General features: G+C 35.6%; 2 protein-coding genes and 1 pseudogene across 2 annotated transcripts; 2 read left to right on the forward strand and 1 right to left on the reverse strand.

Annotated features, from left to right (window-relative positions):
- The first annotated feature begins 3,350 nt into the window (after positions 1 to 3,350).
- Positions 3,351 to 4,683, forward strand: LOC131615226 (NEDD8-activating enzyme E1 catalytic subunit-like; annotated as a pseudogene).
- A 6,636-nt stretch (positions 4,684 to 11,319) lies between these two features.
- LOC131615227 (uncharacterized) lies at positions 11,320 to 12,395 on the reverse strand. The gene is made up of 2 exons (XM_058886702.1): positions 12,211 to 12,395; positions 11,320 to 12,022 (listed from the first exon to the last, which is right to left on the reverse strand). Exons 1-2 carry the CDS (start codon positions 12,393 to 12,395, stop codon positions 11,320 to 11,322), a joined length of 888 nt encoding a protein of 295 aa, XP_058742685.1.
- Positions 12,396 to 19,033: 6,638 nt separating this feature from the next.
- Positions 19,034 to 20,953, forward strand: LOC131615228 (uncharacterized). Its single transcript, XM_058886703.1, has 10 exons — positions 19,034 to 19,049; positions 19,144 to 19,234; positions 19,314 to 19,441; positions 19,523 to 19,595; positions 19,684 to 19,831; positions 19,937 to 20,094; positions 20,191 to 20,311; positions 20,388 to 20,558; positions 20,644 to 20,700; positions 20,780 to 20,953. Exons 1-10 carry the CDS (start codon positions 19,034 to 19,036, stop codon positions 20,951 to 20,953), a joined length of 1,137 nt encoding a protein of 378 aa, XP_058742686.1.
- The last annotated feature ends 39 nt before the right edge of the window (positions 20,954 to 20,992 follow it).

Consider the following 20,992-nt stretch of genomic DNA (forward strand, 5'->3'; position numbering starts at 1 on the left):
ACTTGTGCAAATACACCGTAGTGACTACACAACCCCACCAAGTGAAAGCCTAGTGGTATTGCCTACATGGCACCACTAGAAATGAGTTAATCCGAAGTGATGTAGCATACATGGCATCACAACCTCACCACACCAAGCACGCAGATGTTTTACCCAGTGGAGAAAATGCCATAATCAGGACCCTCTCAGCACATCGCAATGATAGTCAGGCGTGTACAATATTCCTATAATGCTAATATGTTAATGGCAAGTGGTAAACACCTTTTAAGACCCTCAAAATCACATCTCTACAGTATGAGCCCATTGATCATAAAGCCAAGGAAGACCCATTAATCACACAACCAGGGTCATACGTGATTTACACCTAGTAGTAAGTCTGGTTCGATTCAAGCATGCATCACAATCATATCCAAATATTTAACTAGAACAAATGGAAAACAAATGATCATTTCACAACATAGCATCAAGCCACAAACAATCAATCATCTTTGAACGTTTAATCAGAATAAACGGGCATCAACAATGATCATGTCATATCACATTCACATAAGGTGTTTCTCAAGTATACTTACACATGAGTAGCTTAAATGATCATAATATGATGTTCCACAATCCATATCATATATTAGAATCATATAGGACATAAGATGCGTCCAATTTGCGTTACGGAACGAGACTGCACTCGGGGGAAACAAATCATGCAATTCCGAACATAATACATGTATTAGAAATACACTTACCATATTTCATGTATGAACTAAAAGCATGATATCTAAGCATATTCACAAAGATCGTTAAAAGAACTTTTCCACGCTTTCGAACGTGCTCCATTTCGAGTTATAGAACTCAAGTTATGGCCGAAATAATAAAAGTCACTTTTTCCGTCAGGCAACAATCGATTTGCATCCTGCTGCAATCGATTGGAACCTGAAGCAGAGCCAAAAAATTCATATTTCTTGCATGAAAACAGTCCCAAGTTGTATCCTAACCATATCCTAAGTCTCCTATCATGGCATATATAATTCCTCACCATAACAACACCAAAATAGCATATGATTTCAGTTACCACACTTATGATTCCATTCGTTCATGCTTAAAGAGGATTTTGAAATTAATTCACTCAAACCCTTATCTTTACATGTAAACACCAACATTATAGGTCAAGTCCCAACATGTATTAATAATCCCAACAACATATTTTGGCATCATTAGAACATATTTCCATCAATTAATTCAAACATGCAATGACAAGAGTTCCGCATAACTCAAACACTAGCACATAGCAAGCATCATCTCACTAAACCATTCATCATGCAATTAATCTCACTCCTACCCAAGTATTTAACTAATGGAACTCACCTTGCTTAAATGGAGACTTGGATGATATACATGCTGCATTAGAACTCCCATTTCGGCCAAAATTCTACCTCAAACATTGTCAAACCCGTAACCACACTTTGACCCATTTCCAACAAGAATTTCTGAACTTCAATCGCGTTTTTCTCCTTCAATACAAAACTTATGAGCAAAAATTCAATAATTTCTTAAATCGGAGTTATGAGCAAAAAGTTATTACCTATTTAGTGAGGGATGTTCCATAAGTGCGAAAATGGGTCTTGGAGATGACATGAACATGAGTACTTCTTTTCCCCTCTTGCCTCTAAGATCTTCATTCTTCTTCCAAATCTGATTTCTCACAAGCCAAACAACCCTTTTTATGCCATGCTTTCTCTTCATATCCAAAATGCCCTTTAATCAAGTAATATTTACAAGTTTGCCATCTAGTCCAATTCTAACTAAGTTCCTTTAATTTCACCCATTCTTTAGTTACCATTTGTGCTATTAGAGACATTCTAACCATTCCATTTATTTTCTCTTGACAACTCTTAATATATAAATACATACTTAATTTAAATTAATCCATTAATTCTTCTTATATATATATATATATATATATATATATATATATATAAATATAGTCATACTTAGACAAATAGGGATGTTACATTATCCCCCCTTAAATAGAATTTACCCTCAAATTCCTTCCAATCACCACGGCAACAAGTTCCTCACGCCTTCTTTAAACGGGAGGATGAAATGTTCCTTACATCCATCCTTATGATAAACCTCACGATTCCATCTGAAGGTTGTCCCATCCAAGGAAACATAACGCGTCAACACATTTGGGTCGTAACAATCCTGACTGGAAACCTTAATCCTCACGCAACACATCCCATCTGATACACCGTCTTGATATACATGGTAATTGATCCTTCCAAGATCCCCGACCCTTCTTCGCATGGAGTCTTTATAGCTTCCAAATTACTAACAATCCACTATGGTTGGATATTCCTCATCCTCAACGTTTGCCAAGCTCATCCTTTCTCGACATATGTCACTGATTTTCCACTTCTTATCCCTTGGTTTCTTGAAGTACTGCCATTCCAAAAAGTCACGCTGCGACGTTCCTCTCCAATGACGATGCTTCAGACTTACTCCCACATAGGTCTATACGGAGTACACAGATGCATGTTGACTCCCTTGGTCCTAACTTCAAATTCCCATATGTTCAAATTGACTTGTTCCAAGTATACCTTCTTCGTTCAACAAAACTTCTTACTTCGATCCTTCCTTCAATCTTAGACAAAATAACGGCCACCATAATCCACAAAGGTGTACAATTCAGCAACATCAGTCTTGATATCCAAGATCCTCACACAAAGTCAATTGTTGACCCATGACCAATCTGACCACCTATTGACCACAAAATCTTTTCTAAGCTGGTTCATCAACTGTATCTCTCTAGAATATGGTGGATCCTTGAGAGACTGAGACAAACACATCATTGCCTCTTCGAGTTTCTCTAAGGAAGATATCCCCACGCAAACACTATCGTACAAGTAGTCTACCCATACCTACTACCGACTTATCCAGTTCTTCTTTTATTCATTGCACTACTATGATCTAGGGATGGCAAGCAAACTCAAACCCGTGGGGCCCACCCACACCCGAACCCGAGTCAACGAGTGAAAACCCAAATTGACTGGGTTTGAGTTTGGGTTCGGGTGCCACCCGATATTTCGGGTGCGGGTTTGGGTAGTGTGAAACCCGCACCCGAAACCCAAAACCACACTCGCTTAGACCTGAAATTACACAATTGCCCTTATATATATAAGTGTAACAAATTAGGGTTTCTACTAGATTGACTTCGCTTCACTCTTCTACATTGCCTTCTTACTTTCTGAAACGGCAGATTCAACATCATCATCAACGAAGCGAGCAACAGTCAACAACCAGATTCATCTTCCTTTCGTGGGGTTTTGAATTTCACAACTCAAACCACACTTTCCATGGCAGATACCTCAATGCAGATCCAACAACCAAGTCAGTAAAGGGACCTCGATAAACTCCTTCTCCAACCCGGCAATCTCGTCGTCCAAGGTTCGAACCTGGCACAAAGGTACTCTCCACTCTCAGGGTTTTCTTTTCGTGTTTCATCTTGTGAATTTCAAGATTTTTCCTCTGTTGTTGTTGATATAGTTGAGAGATGATCTTAAAACTTTCGCCAAAGTGTTGGTGGTTGGAGCAGGTGGGTTAGGTTGGGAATTGTTGAAAGATTTAGCCTTAACTGGTTTTACAAACCTCAAGGTTATTGATATGGATCTCATTGAAGTTACTAATCTTAATCGCCAATTTTTGTTTAGGCAAACCCCTTTTGCTTAGTTTCTTGTGTTTTAAAGTTTTTTTTGTGATACGTGAGTGTTTGATTTGTGTAATTCTTGGTTTGTTTGTAGACTTGAGGATGTTGGAAAACCAAAAGATGAGGTAGCTGCCAAGCGTGTAATGGAAAGAATTAGTGGTGTGGATATTGTGCCACATTTTTGCAGGATTGAGCATAAGGATATTGAGTTTTAAAATGATTTTAGTATTATTGCACTTGGTCTTGATTCAATTGAGGCTCGGAGTTACATCAATAATGTTGCTTGTATTTTTCTAGGCATGTGTTGTGTTATTATAGTTTACAATTGTTACAAGTACTTGTCTTCATATGGTTCATTTGATTTATTGTTTTGAGGAAAGGTGGTTTTGTTTCAATTACGTGTGGTGTTATCATGTATATGTTGTTTTTACATTGTATGGATAGTAATACACACACATTAAAGTATTGTTTCATCTATTGTTTTATTTTCTAACAATGCATTTCTTTAAAACAATGTCTGATGTATAGGTTCATCATGGAGTACCTTTTGACTGTGATAACCCTAAGAAGAAATGGGTCTATGACGAGGTAACTTCTGTTTCATAATGAATTTCTTACATCTTCAATATATACATTTTTGGCCCATCAATAAGTTACAAGTTTCACTATTTGGGATGCTAGTTCTCCCAGGTAAAATTCCATTTTTCTGTAAGATGTACAATGACGAATTCTTAAAATTTTGTTCAATGTTTGTGCCACTTGTTGTTTTCACATGATAATAAATTACATTTTCCTTTTTTCTAAGCTATTAATTGTTTTAATAGGGTGTTGTGAAGAACATCATACCAGCTATAGCTTCAACAAATGCAATTATATCAGCTACATGTACACTGGAAACATTGAAAATTGCAACAGAGTGCAGCAAAACTTTGTCAAACTATTTAACGTTTGCCAACTTAACTGGACTACTGGAGAGATTTTGATGTGTGCTAAGAGTTGGCTATGGGTTGCTGAGAATAATGGAATGTTAAATAATATTTACTTTTTAAGTTTTCCTCAATTCAAGTTGACTTTTGTTAAACTAGTTTTGATGCTGATAGTAGTATATGGTATTTTAGACAGTAGTATATGGTTTTTTAGTAGTGAAAAGTCTAACAATGTAAAGTTGTTTGGTTAATTAACCAATTAGAAAATTTCAATTACCAATTAGAGCCCATATAATGAAGCTACAGTTAGATATTGCCAACTAATTATTCAATAGGGAATGGGATGTCTACTTGAAAGAGCTTGCTTATGGAATGCTTGTGATTGAATTTCCTCGGAGACTATGTTACTTTGTTGCTGTTGGAAAGTTGTAATTTCATTGTAAACTTTAATTTTAATTGTAAAATTTAAGATGCTTATGATTGAATTTCCTTGGAGACTATGTTAAGACCTTAATTTTAATTGTAATTTTTTTAGAGATCTTGATGGAATTCATGTGTTTCAAATTTCAATGTTGCTGCTGAATTTTTTTTGTTTTTTTTGCTGCGGGTTCGGGTTTGGGTGAAATAAACCCAAACCCAACGGGTGTGGGTGTGGGTGTCATTTTGCCACCCGAATAGCCTTTGGGTTAGGGTTCGGGTTCGAGTGGCGGTTTCGGGTGCGGGTTTGGGTAGTGTGAAACCCGCACCCGACCCTACCCGTTGTCATCCCTACTATGGTCTCAACCGCTCACACACTTCTTGAAATCCTCTGAATTACACTAAGTCCACTATCCACTTAGTTCCATTTCTCTACTACACTTGTTCTTTTAGTAGCAATAATCCCTTCTCGGCATCCGTCCAAATACAACATGTGCCAGAACCTAAAACACACTCATCGCTAACTACTCCTCGAGGTTGAGTATTTCCCAGAACCAAGTCATTACTTATTCTATCATTCTGGGTTAGGTACACTTAACACAATTTAGTCACACGCTTCGGTTCCATAACTTCAAAAGTCGAATACTCACTAATTAGAAGTTCGTCTTACCCTACAAACTTCCACATCATACAGCTGCTACGACAATTCTGCTAACTTTTCCATAAATTCTTCCCAGTCCTACGACTTCGTACCGTTAGTGTGATAACACCTCCAATGGTGACTTAACCAATACACCAATCCTCTCATAGTCGCATTTTATTCACACAATCATCTAATGCCTTTTAGTTTCTAAATCTGACACAAAAAGAATTCCTTGACCGCATTCCCCAATGCAGAATTCCTTGACCACATTTCAGACATTTCTTCACTTCCGAGGATCTACAAAGGCTCCTCTAGATATATCTCACGTCGAGCTAACCCAAGATATACTTCATCAATTCTAACATTGACCACAAATTTAAAGAATATCTACACATTATGCTAGCCAGGATACACTATTCACACATAATTCATATCTCGGACACTTACGCACAAAGGTTCACCAACTCCGACAGAACAAGAAACATCAACGACATAGAAATCTAAAATTTCTCACGCGATCACGACCATCCAAGATCTCCTCATAAGCGTAGCATTAAAATCTAATCCATCTCATTGTTGCCCGCGCGCATAATCCTTAATCATCGAGCGTGACATGTGGACCCTTATCCCACCTACCTTATGAGAATTTGGATTCACGTCTCACGAATACCAATCTACATCCTACCTTTAATTCAAGATCAACAATATCCCACATCTGTCAGAAAGATGACTAACGCATCCTGTGCATGATACAGATACTACAGTGTCATACTTGTCTAGTAGTACTAACACGGTGGTCCAACTCCAATACCATGTACTCAAGTAACATACCCAGTAGCGTCTAACTATCTCCACCCGTATCCTATAGCCACGACCGACAATAACTGGACAGGTCCCCACTGAGGTCATCGCTCCTCATATCCTTCCAGCCACACTCCTTAGGATGCTAAAACCTAAGAGCGTCACACATTTAAGGTTTACTTCCTTTGAACGCAACAAGCTAGATTTGACTTAATAAGAATTTAGTTCGAGTTCCTATGCTATGTGTGTACTCGATCACACAGGGCACGCACGAGAGATTTCCAATGGCAAATCCAACGAAATAGGAATATTGTGGTTCAAAACAAAAACTATATACTGCGATTAACGCTCTGATGCTTTAGATAGTCACTAGTTCAATCCACCTAAGTACCCAACACCTAGCGTAGTTCTACGACTTCACTCGGGATTAGATAAATCACAACTAGCAAGAAACATGAATTACTGCACTTTGTATATTCATCCAATCAGTTGCCGCCTAGCGTAGTTCTAGGACTCAAGTATTTCAGAATAAGCAAGGAGATACAATAGTTCCTTTCACCAAATCAGGTATCCTAGATTTCCCAAATGGAGATCACCACTTCCACTCGTTCTACCAACCCTTAAATAGGTAGCTACACACATCTCAAGGTACACTGGAACTAGTCAGAGTGTAACACCTCGTCCATCCAAGTACTGCCCAGGCTAGAGTAACTAGAAAAATCCAACATCTCTGTCCAAACTCCCAAAAGTCTTCCATCTTATCGGTTCTCCAGTCTTCTCTGCCATTGGCACCATGATCGCGTAGCGGAACTCTAACTACTTCAAGCTCAGCTCCATCGCACAATTCCTTTATTTAATTCCTACTCAGGCACTTCGTGAATTTCCTCCACTGCTACAGGGATCCCGAGACAGTCCACTTCGTCTAATTGAAATCTTGGAACTCCCAGTTGTCTCAAACCTTACTACGATAGTTGAGTTGTCAACTATTCCATGTCAAATGCTCCTCTTACGCTTGACAATCCTAACATTCTCTCTACTTAATCGTCTTCTACCACTACAGCTCGAGTCGCTCCGGATCTTACGCATCCTCTTGGGGGCCTCGCCGTGATCCTATCTATCACATACACAATTAGTGAGGTGATTAGGCTCAATAACTGAATACTATGATAGTAGAAGTCGGGCTAGCACAACACACATGCACACCGCTAGATGAAACAGATCATTCCTACATATAATTCCATCTGTGATGAATTTACCCATTGCGACCTTTCCTAAGTGGTGTCATAATCCCATCAATCATCCATACACAGATGTGTTAACTACTAGTGAAAATATGCCGTAATATCTACACAAGCCACTAGGTGAAAGCATATTGGTATTATCTACGTGGCACCACTATAGGTGAGTTAATCCGAAGTGATGTAGCCTATATGGAATCACCACGTCACCATACCATGCACGCAGATGTTTTACCAAGTGGAGAAAATTTCATCATCAAGACTCTCTCAACACATCGCAATGATAGCTCAGGTGTGTACAACATACCGATAACGCTTTTGTGTTAACGACAAGTGGGAAATGCCTTTTAAGACCCTCGGAAGCACATCTCTACGGTAAGAGTCTGTTGATCACATAGCCAGGGAAGACCCATTGATCACACAGCCAGGGTCATACGTGATTTACACCTAGTAGTTAGGTATGGTTCGATTCAAGCATACATCACAATCATATCTGAATTTTCAACTGGAACAAACGGAAAACAAATGATCATTTCACAATATAGCATCATGCCACAAACAATTAATCATCTTTGAATGTACAACCGGAACGAACGGGCATCAACAATGATCATGTCATATCACATTCACATAATGCGTTTCTCAAGTATACTTACACACAAATAGCTTAAATGATCATAATATGGTGTTGCACAATCCATAACATATATTAGAATCACACAGGACATAAGAGGCTTCCGATTCGCGTTACAGAACAAGACTGCACTTGAGGGAAATAAATCATGCAATTCCCAACATAATACATGTATTAGACATACACTTACCATATTTCATGTATGAACTAAAATTGTGATATCTAATCATATTCACAAAGATCAATAAAATACCTTTCCAACGCTTCTGGACATACTCCATTTCAAGTTATAGAACTCAAGTTATGTCCGGAATAATAAAAGTCACTTTTCTGTCAGGCAACAATCGATTTGCATCCTGCTGCAATCGATTGACACCAGAAGCAGAGCAAAAAACCACATATTTATTGCATGAAAACAGTCCCAAGTTTTATCCTAACCATATCCTAAGTCCCATATAATGGCATAGACAATTCATCTCCATAACAACACCAATATAGCATATGATTTCAGTTACCACGCCTATGATTCCATTCGTTCATGCTTAAAGAGGATTTTGATATCAATTCACTTAAACCCTTATCCCAACATGTAAACCCCAACATCATAGGTCAAGTTCCAACATGTATTAATAATCCAGACAACATATTTAGGTATTATTAGAACATATTTCCATCAATTAATTCAAGCATGCAATGACAAGAGTTACACATAACTCAAACACTAAAACATAGCAAGCATTATCTCACTAACCCATTCATCATGCAATTAATCTCATTCCTACCAAAGTATTTAACTAATAGAACTCACCTTACTTAAATGGAGATTTGGATGATATACATGTTGCATTAGAACTCCCATTTTGGCCAAAATTCTACCTCCAACATTGTCAAACCCGTAACCACACTTTGACCCATTTCCAGCAAGAATTTCTGAACTTCAATCGCGTTTTTCTCCTTCAATACAAAACTTATGAACACGAATAATATATCAAATTGAAGGGAATTTGTGCAGATTCTAGAACTTCAATAATTTCTTAAATTGGAGTTATAAGCAAAACGTTATAGCCTGTTTAGTGAGAGATGTTCCATAAGTGCGAAAATGGGTCTTGGAGATGACATGAACATGAGTTCTTATTTTCCTCTCTTGCCTCTTAGCTCTCCATTCTTATTCCAAATCCGATTTCTCACAAGTCACACAACCCTTTTTATGTCATATTTTCTCCGCATACCCAAAATGCCATTTAACCAAGTAATGTTTACAAGTTTGCCATCTAGTCTTATTCTAGATAAGTTCCTTTGATTTCTACCATTCTTTAGTCACCATTTGTTCCATTAGAGACATTCTAACCAATGTTTTAAAAACCGGACCGGTCATCAAATCGGTGAGGATATTGGGTCACTGGTTCATCGGTCGAACCACTGGGTCACTGGTTGAACCGCATGACCAAACTGGATAATACCTGTCATTATAATAAAACTATATAGGTATAAAACTGGTCGAACCGGATCATTCAATCTCTAGAAAAATATAACTAGCACTTAAAAGCTGGTCCATTAACAGCATAATTTATAAATAAGGCTCTTAAAAAGAACAAATTTAGAAGTTGTGCATTAGGTGCTGAAAATACTCTCATACTCTCATAGTTTAAGGCTCTTAAAAAGCACAAATATAGTTTGCTCAACACTGAAAAATCACAAACTCAATTCAAATTTATACATAACTATTACACATAACAAAATAGTACAAATTACAAAGTCTAATTGCAAACAAAGTCTAATTGCAACATAATCTAATTGAGTACTTTAGATTAAAAGTACTTCAATATCTCTTAAATTTAGTTCCAAGGAGGTACAATTATTTCAATGTTGGGATCTCCTTCAATATCAAAACCATCCGCGGCAAAATCAATCGCATTTTCAACATATTCCCCATCAATGATATCATTACTATGGTTGTTTTCTCCGGAATTAAGTTGTACATCTCCCTCAACGTCAAGCTCATCCAAATTTAATTCATCTATAACATCAATTTAAAGAGTTTAGAAATTGACATATTTTAATAAATTAAAATAACATAATTGTAATCACAAAAACTAATACCATACCAATATCATTTGAAATAGGTTGGTTGTCATACTTGCAAGATCTTTGCGTAGTGCTTCCACCTCCTCAATAGTTAAGAATGGTGGTGAATCCTCCAACACCCAATTAAAATGATCACCAAGTGTTTCAAAATTGATAGAATCATAATTTTGTTTCTTCTTGGCCCTATAAATCATTAAGGAATCAAACAATAATATACATTCTTAACAAACCAAGAAATATCACATATTCTTAAGTATAGAACCATATAATTTTCTTAATAAAACAAACAATATCATTTATTCTTAACTATAGAACCATAGAACCAATATTCATGTCATCAAGTATTGGAACAATAACATATAAAGCATAGTAAGTGCAATACCTATTTTGTAGTCGTAAGTTGTAACGAACATAAACAAGATCATTAAGCTTTTGATGCTCCACCCTATTTATCTTTATTGAATGAATGTGTTCAAACACACTCCAATTTCACTCACAACCAGATGTACTACAAGTTTGACTCAATCCGAATAGTCAGCTTTTGCAAATTAGGCGCTTCGGTTCCATAAGTATCCCACCATTGATCTCGAATAATGCATGTGAAAAACTTACAAAATATTTTAAAATACATATTGACATTGTATAAAAATACATAAAGTTTGTCATATAATTTTACCTGGCAAAACTTCATCTCGGTTTTCTACAGCTGTTGTCCTTCCAAAACTACCTTCACAATTTTTGAATGAAGTCATCTCAGCAATTAATTTAGATCGCAAGTCCTTGCTATCATAAGCATACTTTTCAATGACATCCAAAAGGCCTTGAGTGGTGGACTTGTTTTTTTTCATATTCTGGATTGAATCTACAAGATGGATTTAACCAGCCGCATGAAGATTTTTGTAAAGTTGTGCATCCCAACGGTTATCCAAGATCTTCAAATAAGGCTCTACTTTCAACTTATTTCTTCTAAACCTCTTCTCAATCTCCTCTCCTGCTTTATACATAGCTCGGTAGAGATATCCCATAGCCGGTTTATCTTCACTATCAATAATACGCAACACACGTACAAGAGGTTCTGTAATTTTCACTATGTCAGCACATTTAGACCAAAAGCTTGAGTCTAAGACTTGTTCCAAAAATTGCTTTACCTTGACATATTTGGAATAAATTGTGGTTGTCCACTCTTTGGATGTTACCATGGCTCTTAGTGCATCTTTATGATACAAAATACTTTGCAATGCAATGAAATTAGTAGCAAAGCGGGTTGGAGCAGGATGAAGTATTTCTCTTCCACTTGTATGTTGTCTCATCAAATACAATGTAAAACAATGATTATATATGTATTTAGTAATTTTTGAAGCATGTGACACTGCCTCACTTACTTCCTCTAATTTCCCCATGTCTTGCAACATCAAATTAATACAGTGTGTTGCACAAGGAGACCAAAACAACTTAGGAAACTCCCTTTCCAACAACTTTCCAACAACAACATAATTTGCAGCATTATTTGTAACGATTTGAACAACATTTTCCTGGCCAACATACAACACTACTTCCTTGAAAAGCTTAACAATGTGTCTGCAGTTTTAGAAGCACCAGAGGCATCAACAGACTTTATGAAAACAGTTCCTTTGGGGAAATAAACTAAAAAGTTGATAAGAGTTCTCCTATAATGATAAGTCCACCCATCTGCCATAAGAGTACAACATGTATCCTTCCAAATAGAACGATATTGCTATATCTGTATCTTCACGTCATCAACCCACTTATTTAACAAATTACCACGAAGAGCAGGCATAGTAGGAACTTTATATCCAGCACCCATGTAGCAAAGAGCATCAACTGCAGGTTGAAAATAAGGTGAGTTTGCAACATTAAAAGGAATAGATGCATCAATAAACCACTTGGCAAAAGCAATATCACACTTTTCTACCACTTCTTTACTTTGCATCACACTTTTTAAAGTTGGATGAGCTCCCGAAGTTGTTCTGGGTAAAAAATAAGTACCAATTCGAGCGTCATTCTTTTTAGATGCACCAATTCGAGGGTTCGTCTGTACTTGCGATTCAACCCCCCCCCCCCTCCGTAGTAAATGACTCGCTTTCAGCTACATCTGATGTTTTTCTTTTCTTGCTCCGCTCATTTAAATGTTTCATCTGAAAACAAATTTCTGCAGGCACTGACTTACAAATTTCAATATTTCCTACTATTCCAGCCAAGTGTTGCTTTACCCTATGAATTCCACCTCCACCAAAAGCTTTGTGACAGTATAAACAAACAAGAGATTTTCAATCAGGACTTTTAGTACAATGTGCCCAAGTTATATCAGTCTTTCCTCTAATATTAGTTTGAACTAGACTTTGAGCTGAAGAAGCTTCTTGTGATGGTGGTTGTGATGATGGTGTTTCAGATGATGCCATTTTCCTGTAAATATAAATTAGCAATTAGCAATTATAGAGACAAAATTAAAAAAATTCAAATTTGATGGAGACTAGATATATTTAGTATGTAGAATCTTATTTTCTGAAAGTTTTGTATGTTTACATTCCACATAATTTTACACGTCCAGTAACACTCCATAACCATATTTCTCAACCATTACATCAACCTGATCCTTCACTTTTAGATCCACTCATATTACCTTCATTCTTGTGAAAAGTGTAACACTCCCTTTTTATAATCCCAAAATATAACATATAATCAAAATAAATTAGCATGCATACATAAAAAGGGTGTCACAACGATGTTCCCAAAAACTAAAAGCTTTCAAGAACCAACAAAACATATCTCATATAACAGATACACCTGGTCATAAATACATAACACATATTAAACATTACGTTTCTCGCATCAATGCATATAACATTACGTTTCTAGCACACTCTTATCATCACTACACTTAGCAATATATGAGTATTCGTGTAAATGAGTGTGAAGTTTATAATACATGATATAATGAGTTTGGAATTCAAGTGATTTTAGTGCAGCTTATGAGTATTTGTGTAAATGAGTGTGAAGTTTATAATACATGATATAATGAGTTTGGAATTCAAGTGATTTTAGTTCAGCTTATGTTTGTGATAATTATTTGGTTTGAATGCTTGAAGTGTGTCCTAATAAATGTAGAAGATGTGTACTGGTTGTTGTTGTGTAGAGTGTGATGCTATGGTGTCTTGATTTTGAACAACATAATAATGTGTGTTTTAGTGTGGAGATGCGATTCTGGTTTTAGTGTCATATGAAAATGAACCTAATTGATAAGAATACATGGTGCATTTATTTTGGGCATAAATCTCTTACAGTATCTTGATTTATCATGATAAATTAAGATAATTTTTAGTTTTTTTTTTTAAAGAAACCTTGTATATAAAAGAAGGAAACATTACAAAAAGAGGGGCAAAAAACCCATCAAGAGATAAATCTATAACTAGGCATTCCTAGCCTATTACGAACAAATTCCTTCCTAATGCCTAGAGAAATAGAATCGAAAAATATGAGGGAGCTACTAGTAAGACCTAATGTTAGCAAAAAAAATCGAAGAAGAGTTACCCTCTCTAAAACTTGGTGTTGTCATCAACTTTTATTTTGTCATTTCATTCATAACTTAGGTCTTAATTTATTTTGGGGTTTGTATATAGCATATCATCAACTTATAGGATAATTTATAGAACAAGTTCATTTAACAAAGATGCATGTATGTATAAACATATCCAAACACTTTACATGTGTACAAACTAATATTCTAGTAATGGGTATTTAATTAGTCTATTAGTCTTATAAATTTAGTTTTCAAAAGCAGTGTAATCTTTCAATTGGATGTTTGAATAAAAGAATTAAGAGTTGTATAATCAATTCAAACAGGTAATGCTAATTTAAAGGTAACATTTATATTATGATAAAAAAAAATCTTCTTTGAATTGGAGTCTTCTAGTCTTATCCTAACTTTGATGAATGGTTTATTTGTTTTACAATGTCCTTTTATACTGGATCACATGATTGCAAAAGTGATTATGCCAACCTTTTTTTATACTGCTTTTAAGTAGTTGCATCTACAATTAGCCACCAATATCATTAGGTTCTATTTAAATATTTTTGTTATTTTTATAAAATATCTTAATCTTCTAATATCGTTGTAGTGTAGTAGATAGAACTTCAAAAATCATATGTAAGTCTTACCGGATGGTAGATTTTAAGTTATCATTATAGTTTAAGATATATAACTTCATAAATATATGCTTTTTGGACAAGTTGGAATTGCAGGAACACAAGTTGAATTTCATGTATATTTTCACTTTAAATTAATCTATGTTTGTCCTCAAAGATAAATGATAATTGTTCTTTTCATGCAGGTTCTTCCGGACTAGTTAGAATTGTTACTTCTTTTCAGAAAAGTGAAAAAGGTTAGAAGAAAAGCAGTATATATCACCACATAATTTTGATAAATTACTATCTTGACTAATTCAACATAACCACACTATGGCTCACCAAAATCTATTTATTGGTCTCTGCAATATTGTTGAAATTGTACTACAAAATACACTTAATAGTATTACTCATGCTTGGCTGATATTTTAAGCACATGTGATTTTCTATATGTTCTCAATTTTATTAATGTATTCTTTGCTTAGTCTACTTACTTAGACTCGTGATACGCTTATGAGTATGATGTTGAGTGTCAAGTGATCGTTCCTATTCATAATGAATAATAATTTTGTTTTCACTTGGTCTTGCAGACAGTAGGCACAACCAAAGAAGATGTAATTCACCAATCGTTAGTTGGTCTAGTGGTGATTGGCGCTGGACTTGGTAGGGAGAACCATCTGCGATCGGGAGGGGGATGGAACCACTTGATGCCAGAACTCGCCCCCGAACCGGACTAAACCGGTGGTATAAAGCCAAAAAAAAAGATGTAATTCAAAATACATAAACATCAAAAAAATTAATGAAAGTTTGTGTACTTTGATGTATTTTTATTTTATTTTTATTTTTATAATTTGCGAGGGTTTAAAACCTCCTCTATAAAGCCGCCGCAATTTCCTCAATGTGATACCATCGGTTGCTCAAAAACCCTTTAAATTATTTGTGGAAATCAAATAAGAGGCAATGTTCAAATTATAAGCGGGAACAAAATAAACCACCCTTAGGACGGGTAAAATGAACTTAGAACCTTGTGTAGGAACCTTCCTATAGATTGCTTTGTTAATACTCCCCTTATAGGGAATCTTCCCACGAAGGACGTCCTATTTCTATCCCTTATTCTACAAGGGTTTACTTTCATATAATCAATATCTATGAATCTGTTTGGGTTTCATTCCCTAAATCCATAAGGGTTTTGGTCTATCAATTACAATCCTCAGGCCCATAGGGACTCCCCTAAGTATTTCATAATCCTTAGCCCGTAGGGATTTCCTTTTGTCTGTTACAACCCCTAGCCTGTAAGGATTCTTTCTTGTGTGTCATAATCCCTAGTCTGTAAGGATTCCCTGCTGTGTGTCACAATCCCTAACTTGTAGGGATTCCTCTTATCTTTCATTATCCATAGTCTTTTAGGAGTTTCCATTGTGTCTGTCACAATCCCTAAGTCAGTATAGGGTGTTCTCCTTTCCATTTAAGTATCCTTAGGTTTATCAATCCTCGGTCCATAAGGGCTTCTCTAGCCTGTAGAACTCTCATTGGTCTATCATCATCCCTAGCCTGTAGGACTTCCAATTGTCTATTAAAATTCCTACCCTGTAGGAATCTCCATTTTCCTATCCTTAGCCTATAGGGATTTCATTAGGTCCAATGACATGTCTAAAACCCGTTTAGGTTTCCTTAGGTTTGTCATAATCCCTGAAACTAAGGTTCATCCTTCAATTCGTGTAGGGTATCCTTATGCGTATGTTTATGCTATGCTCGCGTTCATTACATTTCCATTTACATATATTCATTTTCATATGCATGTTCACCCCACTCTTATACAATTGCCATTTAGCTAGAAAGCATCCCAATACTCACAAGAGAACTTATAACATGTCTCAAGAAACCATGAAAAAACTTAAGAGAGGCAAGGAACTATTAAGGGAGGAGATCGACCAACTGAAGACTCAAATGAATTTGGTCATACAAATACTATTTAGGAGGGAAGGTGACCCTTCATTGTGTCAGCCACATGCCCATCCAACTCCTCAAACATCACAACCATGGGTGATCCCCCCACCTCAACAACGACAACATCAACAACATCAACAACCCTATCAATAGAATATGTATACCCATCAGAAGGAGAGACCAAAGCCACTCCTGAGAAGGTTTGATCTGCTTCCCGTGCCTCACAGTCAACTATTTCAACAGCTGCACAAGGCTTTGTTGGTCGAGCTAAAGAAACTTGATCCTCCTACTGGGTAAACCTCGCTAAAATATGATGAGAATATGAGATGTGAATATCATGGTAGGTCTCAGGGGCATACTATCGAAAGGTGTTGGGCTTTCAAACACAAAGTCTAAGACTTGATCGACGATAAGCAATTGACTTTTGAAGGAGAAATACCCTTTGTAAATGGTCACCCTTTACTTTGACAAGGGCAAAAATATCATCAACATCTTTTAAAAGTCAAGGAAGCTCATCCTTAAGATCATTAGGCCTTTTTATTTCCATTTGAAATTTTGTTGTTACTATGTTTTGTTTGATTCTTAAAGTTGTACTCTTTGATCAATAATTTTAATAAAATGAGCATGCAGTTTTTTAAAGTCAATCCACTCGTATTCACTCTTTCTCATATAAAATAATGAAACCAAAAAGTCAATCCATTTAATTATTTTTCTATTTCTCACATTTAACAAACTTGGAGGGAGAATGATGTAAATTAAATAATTGAACTTTGTTGATGTATGCTTTTCAATGTAAGACCGAGCTGATGATGTAAGGCATTGTTTCAAATCCTAAACAGTGGAGAAATAAGGAAGTTAATTCATAGTCAACCCCCTCGAGCCAGGAGTTGGGGTTTTTATGTTTAAAAAAAAACTTAAATTTTAACCAGGGGCAGGGTTCTTCAATTAATTCAAATGATGTATTCTAATCTCAAAAGGATTAATCAAACTAAGCAAAAGTTTCAAGCACATCCTTTTCCTTGCATTCTTCATCAAAGACTGGGGAAACAGTGAAGATAAAGCTAGCAACATCTTCTTCCTCATGTACGTCATTTAAGATCGAGGAAGTTGAAGCTCACAATAACTTACATGGAAATCACAACCATTCTTAATCAAAAGAAAAAAAGATTTAAAAGGAGAAAGTCCTCTAAGTCGAAGAAAATAAAAATTGACTTAGGCAAAAGTTAGGGTGTCCCAATGAACCAAAATTCAAAAGAAATGGTCCATGCAAAAATAAGGGATTGAAAACAAATAAATTGGAGAACAATCTTGTGACTGCCACCTCAATAATCATCAAGGTTGTTTAATCAATGCTCCTCATTAATTCTTGGATCTTATCAACACTTTTCATCGGTGCTTGAATCTTATCAATGTTTATCATTACCACTACAACTACGAAAATTTTCTAGCAGACTAAATACATCCGTTGGATTAATTGAACTTAGGATTGGAGAATATCAAGGAGAATGGGGTGGGATAAATAAATTTTGAACCTTATATCTTAGTTTTCTTAAACCACCAACCACGGCCACGATACAACCTTCAAAAGCCCTAATCTATTTTAATATATAAAAATGAATTACTACCAAATTGCCTTAATTACCCTAATGACAAACAATAAAACATGGTTTTGCATACCCCTGAGCGTAATTTTACATTTAATCATGATTACATTCCAACAGTTTATTTAATTCAAAAGTTCATTATTGGAATATGTAAAAACGTGCACTGCATTCTATAATTTTATTGCATTGGAACATACATATTTAATAAAGCCTACCTTTTCATTATTTCTCCCTATGTCTATATATTTTCGTATCAACTCAAACCACTGCATGTGTAAACTGTTCCATCTCCCTATTCCCTTTTTTCAAACAGCAGTGGAGCGGTAGGGTTTCTCTTCACCTTCCCCATTTCCATTATTTTTTCTCCATTCAACCTTACTGATATTTTTCTGTTACTTCCACTTCTTTTCTCAACAGAATATGAGCCGAAAGTTTTCTCCGATTAAGGATGTCAACGATTCAAAAGAAACATGGAGATTGGCCGTTCGAGTTGTTGATTTTTGGAGTGTTATCAACAGCAAGGGTAAGGAGCATCTGGAGATGGTTATAATGGACGTATCGGTAATGCTTCGTATTCTCTCAAATCGTTTATTAGCTTATTATATTTTTCAGTTATGATATTGTTGTTGTTTGTCATCATCAGGGTGATAGGATACAAGTTTTGATTCGTTCTGACCACACACCAAAATGGAAAGCACGAATACGCGAAAACATGTCTTGCATAATCAACAATGGAACTGTTTATGAAAACGATTTTCAGTGGAAGCTTTGTGATCACGACAAGAAGTTTGTGTTTATTGGTGGTACAACTGTGAAGGAAGTTGATATTCAGAACCTTCCTCCCAAAAGATTTTTTTTCAAAGACTTTAATGATATTCTTGGAGGAAATTGTGAGATGAACCGACTTGAAGGTAAATATATTAGGTCATTTGATTTCTTCATACTACAATTTTGTTTATTATTACAGAAGTTGATTTTAACTTACTCTTTCACTCTGTTTTGTAGATATCATTGGTGTGGTTCAGGAAATCAACAATTTTCAATACAACAATTCTGGAAAAAAATCATTTGTTTCATTGAGTCTTAAAGACTTGAAGTAAATTATCTGAATTCAAATATTACAACTGTGTGCCATCATTATTATCTTATTGATATTTTTATGTTTATTTCTGCAGAGGAGTCATTGTTAACTGCACATTATGGGAGAGTTACGGAACAAAATTTTTGGACTTCTACCACGACGAAAAAAACAGTGGTGCTATTGTAATAATACTAACTCATGCAATGATAAAGGAATCACAAGGTTTGTATCAATAATCTCCTATTATTCAAATGTGATATCTCTCTGTAATAAATTTGATACTCTAATTTTGGTCTATTTCAGTCTCAAATGGATGGAGTGGATCTAAGTTGCTTATTAACGAAGACATTCCAGAGATAACTGAGTATTTATCAAAGTATACACAAGTTTTTATATTCTTAAAGTATAATAAGCTCCCTTAAAATTTATCATCATTTACATTCATTTTTGGTTCAATGTTTCAGGTTACCGTCAAATGAGCAGACTGAAAAGCCTTCGCAGTCTTCGAAGGGAATGTCTCTTTGGTCTGGTGCCTCTCAATTCACCCCAGTCGAAAGTTTCGTTCATAAGGCCAAGTGTATTTCTCTTAGTGAACTTTGCAAGGTGAAACAGGTACATGGTTATGACAAATTTCAAATAGTAAGATCAATATTATTTTATACAGATGATTTTTGTTAGAGTGTTGCATTTTTTTATATTCAACTTATTGTATCTTAGGACATGTTATGCGTTACTGTTGGAACAACTCAAAGATTTTTTGTCTCAAAACACGGTTGGTTTTATTATGGGTGTACTAAATGTTCTTTAAAGGCATCTGATGTGAACAATCCATACAAATGTTCATGTGGACAGAATGTAGAACATGCCATACCAAGGTTGTATTTTTCAATTTTTAATCAGATTAATTCATTTGCCATGTTTCAATATTTGTAGTGTTCTAATTGTATTTTCCTATGCATTTATGTAAAAAGGTATCGAGTTGACATATATGTAGTTGATGGTGATTCCAAATTTCGCTTTGTGTTTTGGGACACTGACTGTGCCGACATTATTGGAAAGTCTGCTGATAGTATTTATAAAGCAATGCTTGAGGTTCATTTAAATTCATTACCTATTTTAATATTTATTTGTATAGGAATGAAGTACTTACATTAAATTTAATGTGTAGGAAGGTGACGACGACCCAATGATATATCCAGATGATCTTGACATGCTACTTGGTAAAAAGATGGCGTTTAGGGCTAAAGTTCAGCCAACATTTGGCCAAGCATCTGTTTGGAAACTTTCTTATGATGAAGAGTTTGTAAAGGAAATTGAGAAAGATTATATTACTGATGAAGTATGGAAATTTTACTTTGAACATCTACATATGTCTACTTATCAATATTTGTATCTTAATCTTCATCTCAATCTCTGATCTGCAGGGAGATAGCAAATCTTTAAACCAAAACCCAGTTGTTGATCGTGTTGATGAATCCATTGTATGTTAATGTTGACTAAACTTTAGCCTGTTAATTACATTATTTTCTTTATACTTACTGTTAATTTGTTTTCTTCCAGGAGTCGTTGTCAGCATATGGAGAAAATGATCCTGATAAAATTGTGACCAATACTCCATCCAAAGGAAGTCCTGTTTATCTTGATGCTGTAGATTCTGAATTACAAGCGTATGGTACTACCCAGCTCTCAGGAACCAAGCCTGCAAAGAAAGTTAAGATTGAATCTGATGCATGAAGACTCCACCAGAACCATTTTAATTTCCATCATTATTGT

This window comes from Vicia villosa, linkage group LG6 (assembly GCF_029867415.1).
Source record: "Vicia villosa cultivar HV-30 ecotype Madison, WI linkage group LG6, Vvil1.0, whole genome shotgun sequence".
NCBI lineage: Eukaryota > Viridiplantae > Streptophyta > Magnoliopsida > Fabales > Fabaceae > Vicia > Vicia villosa.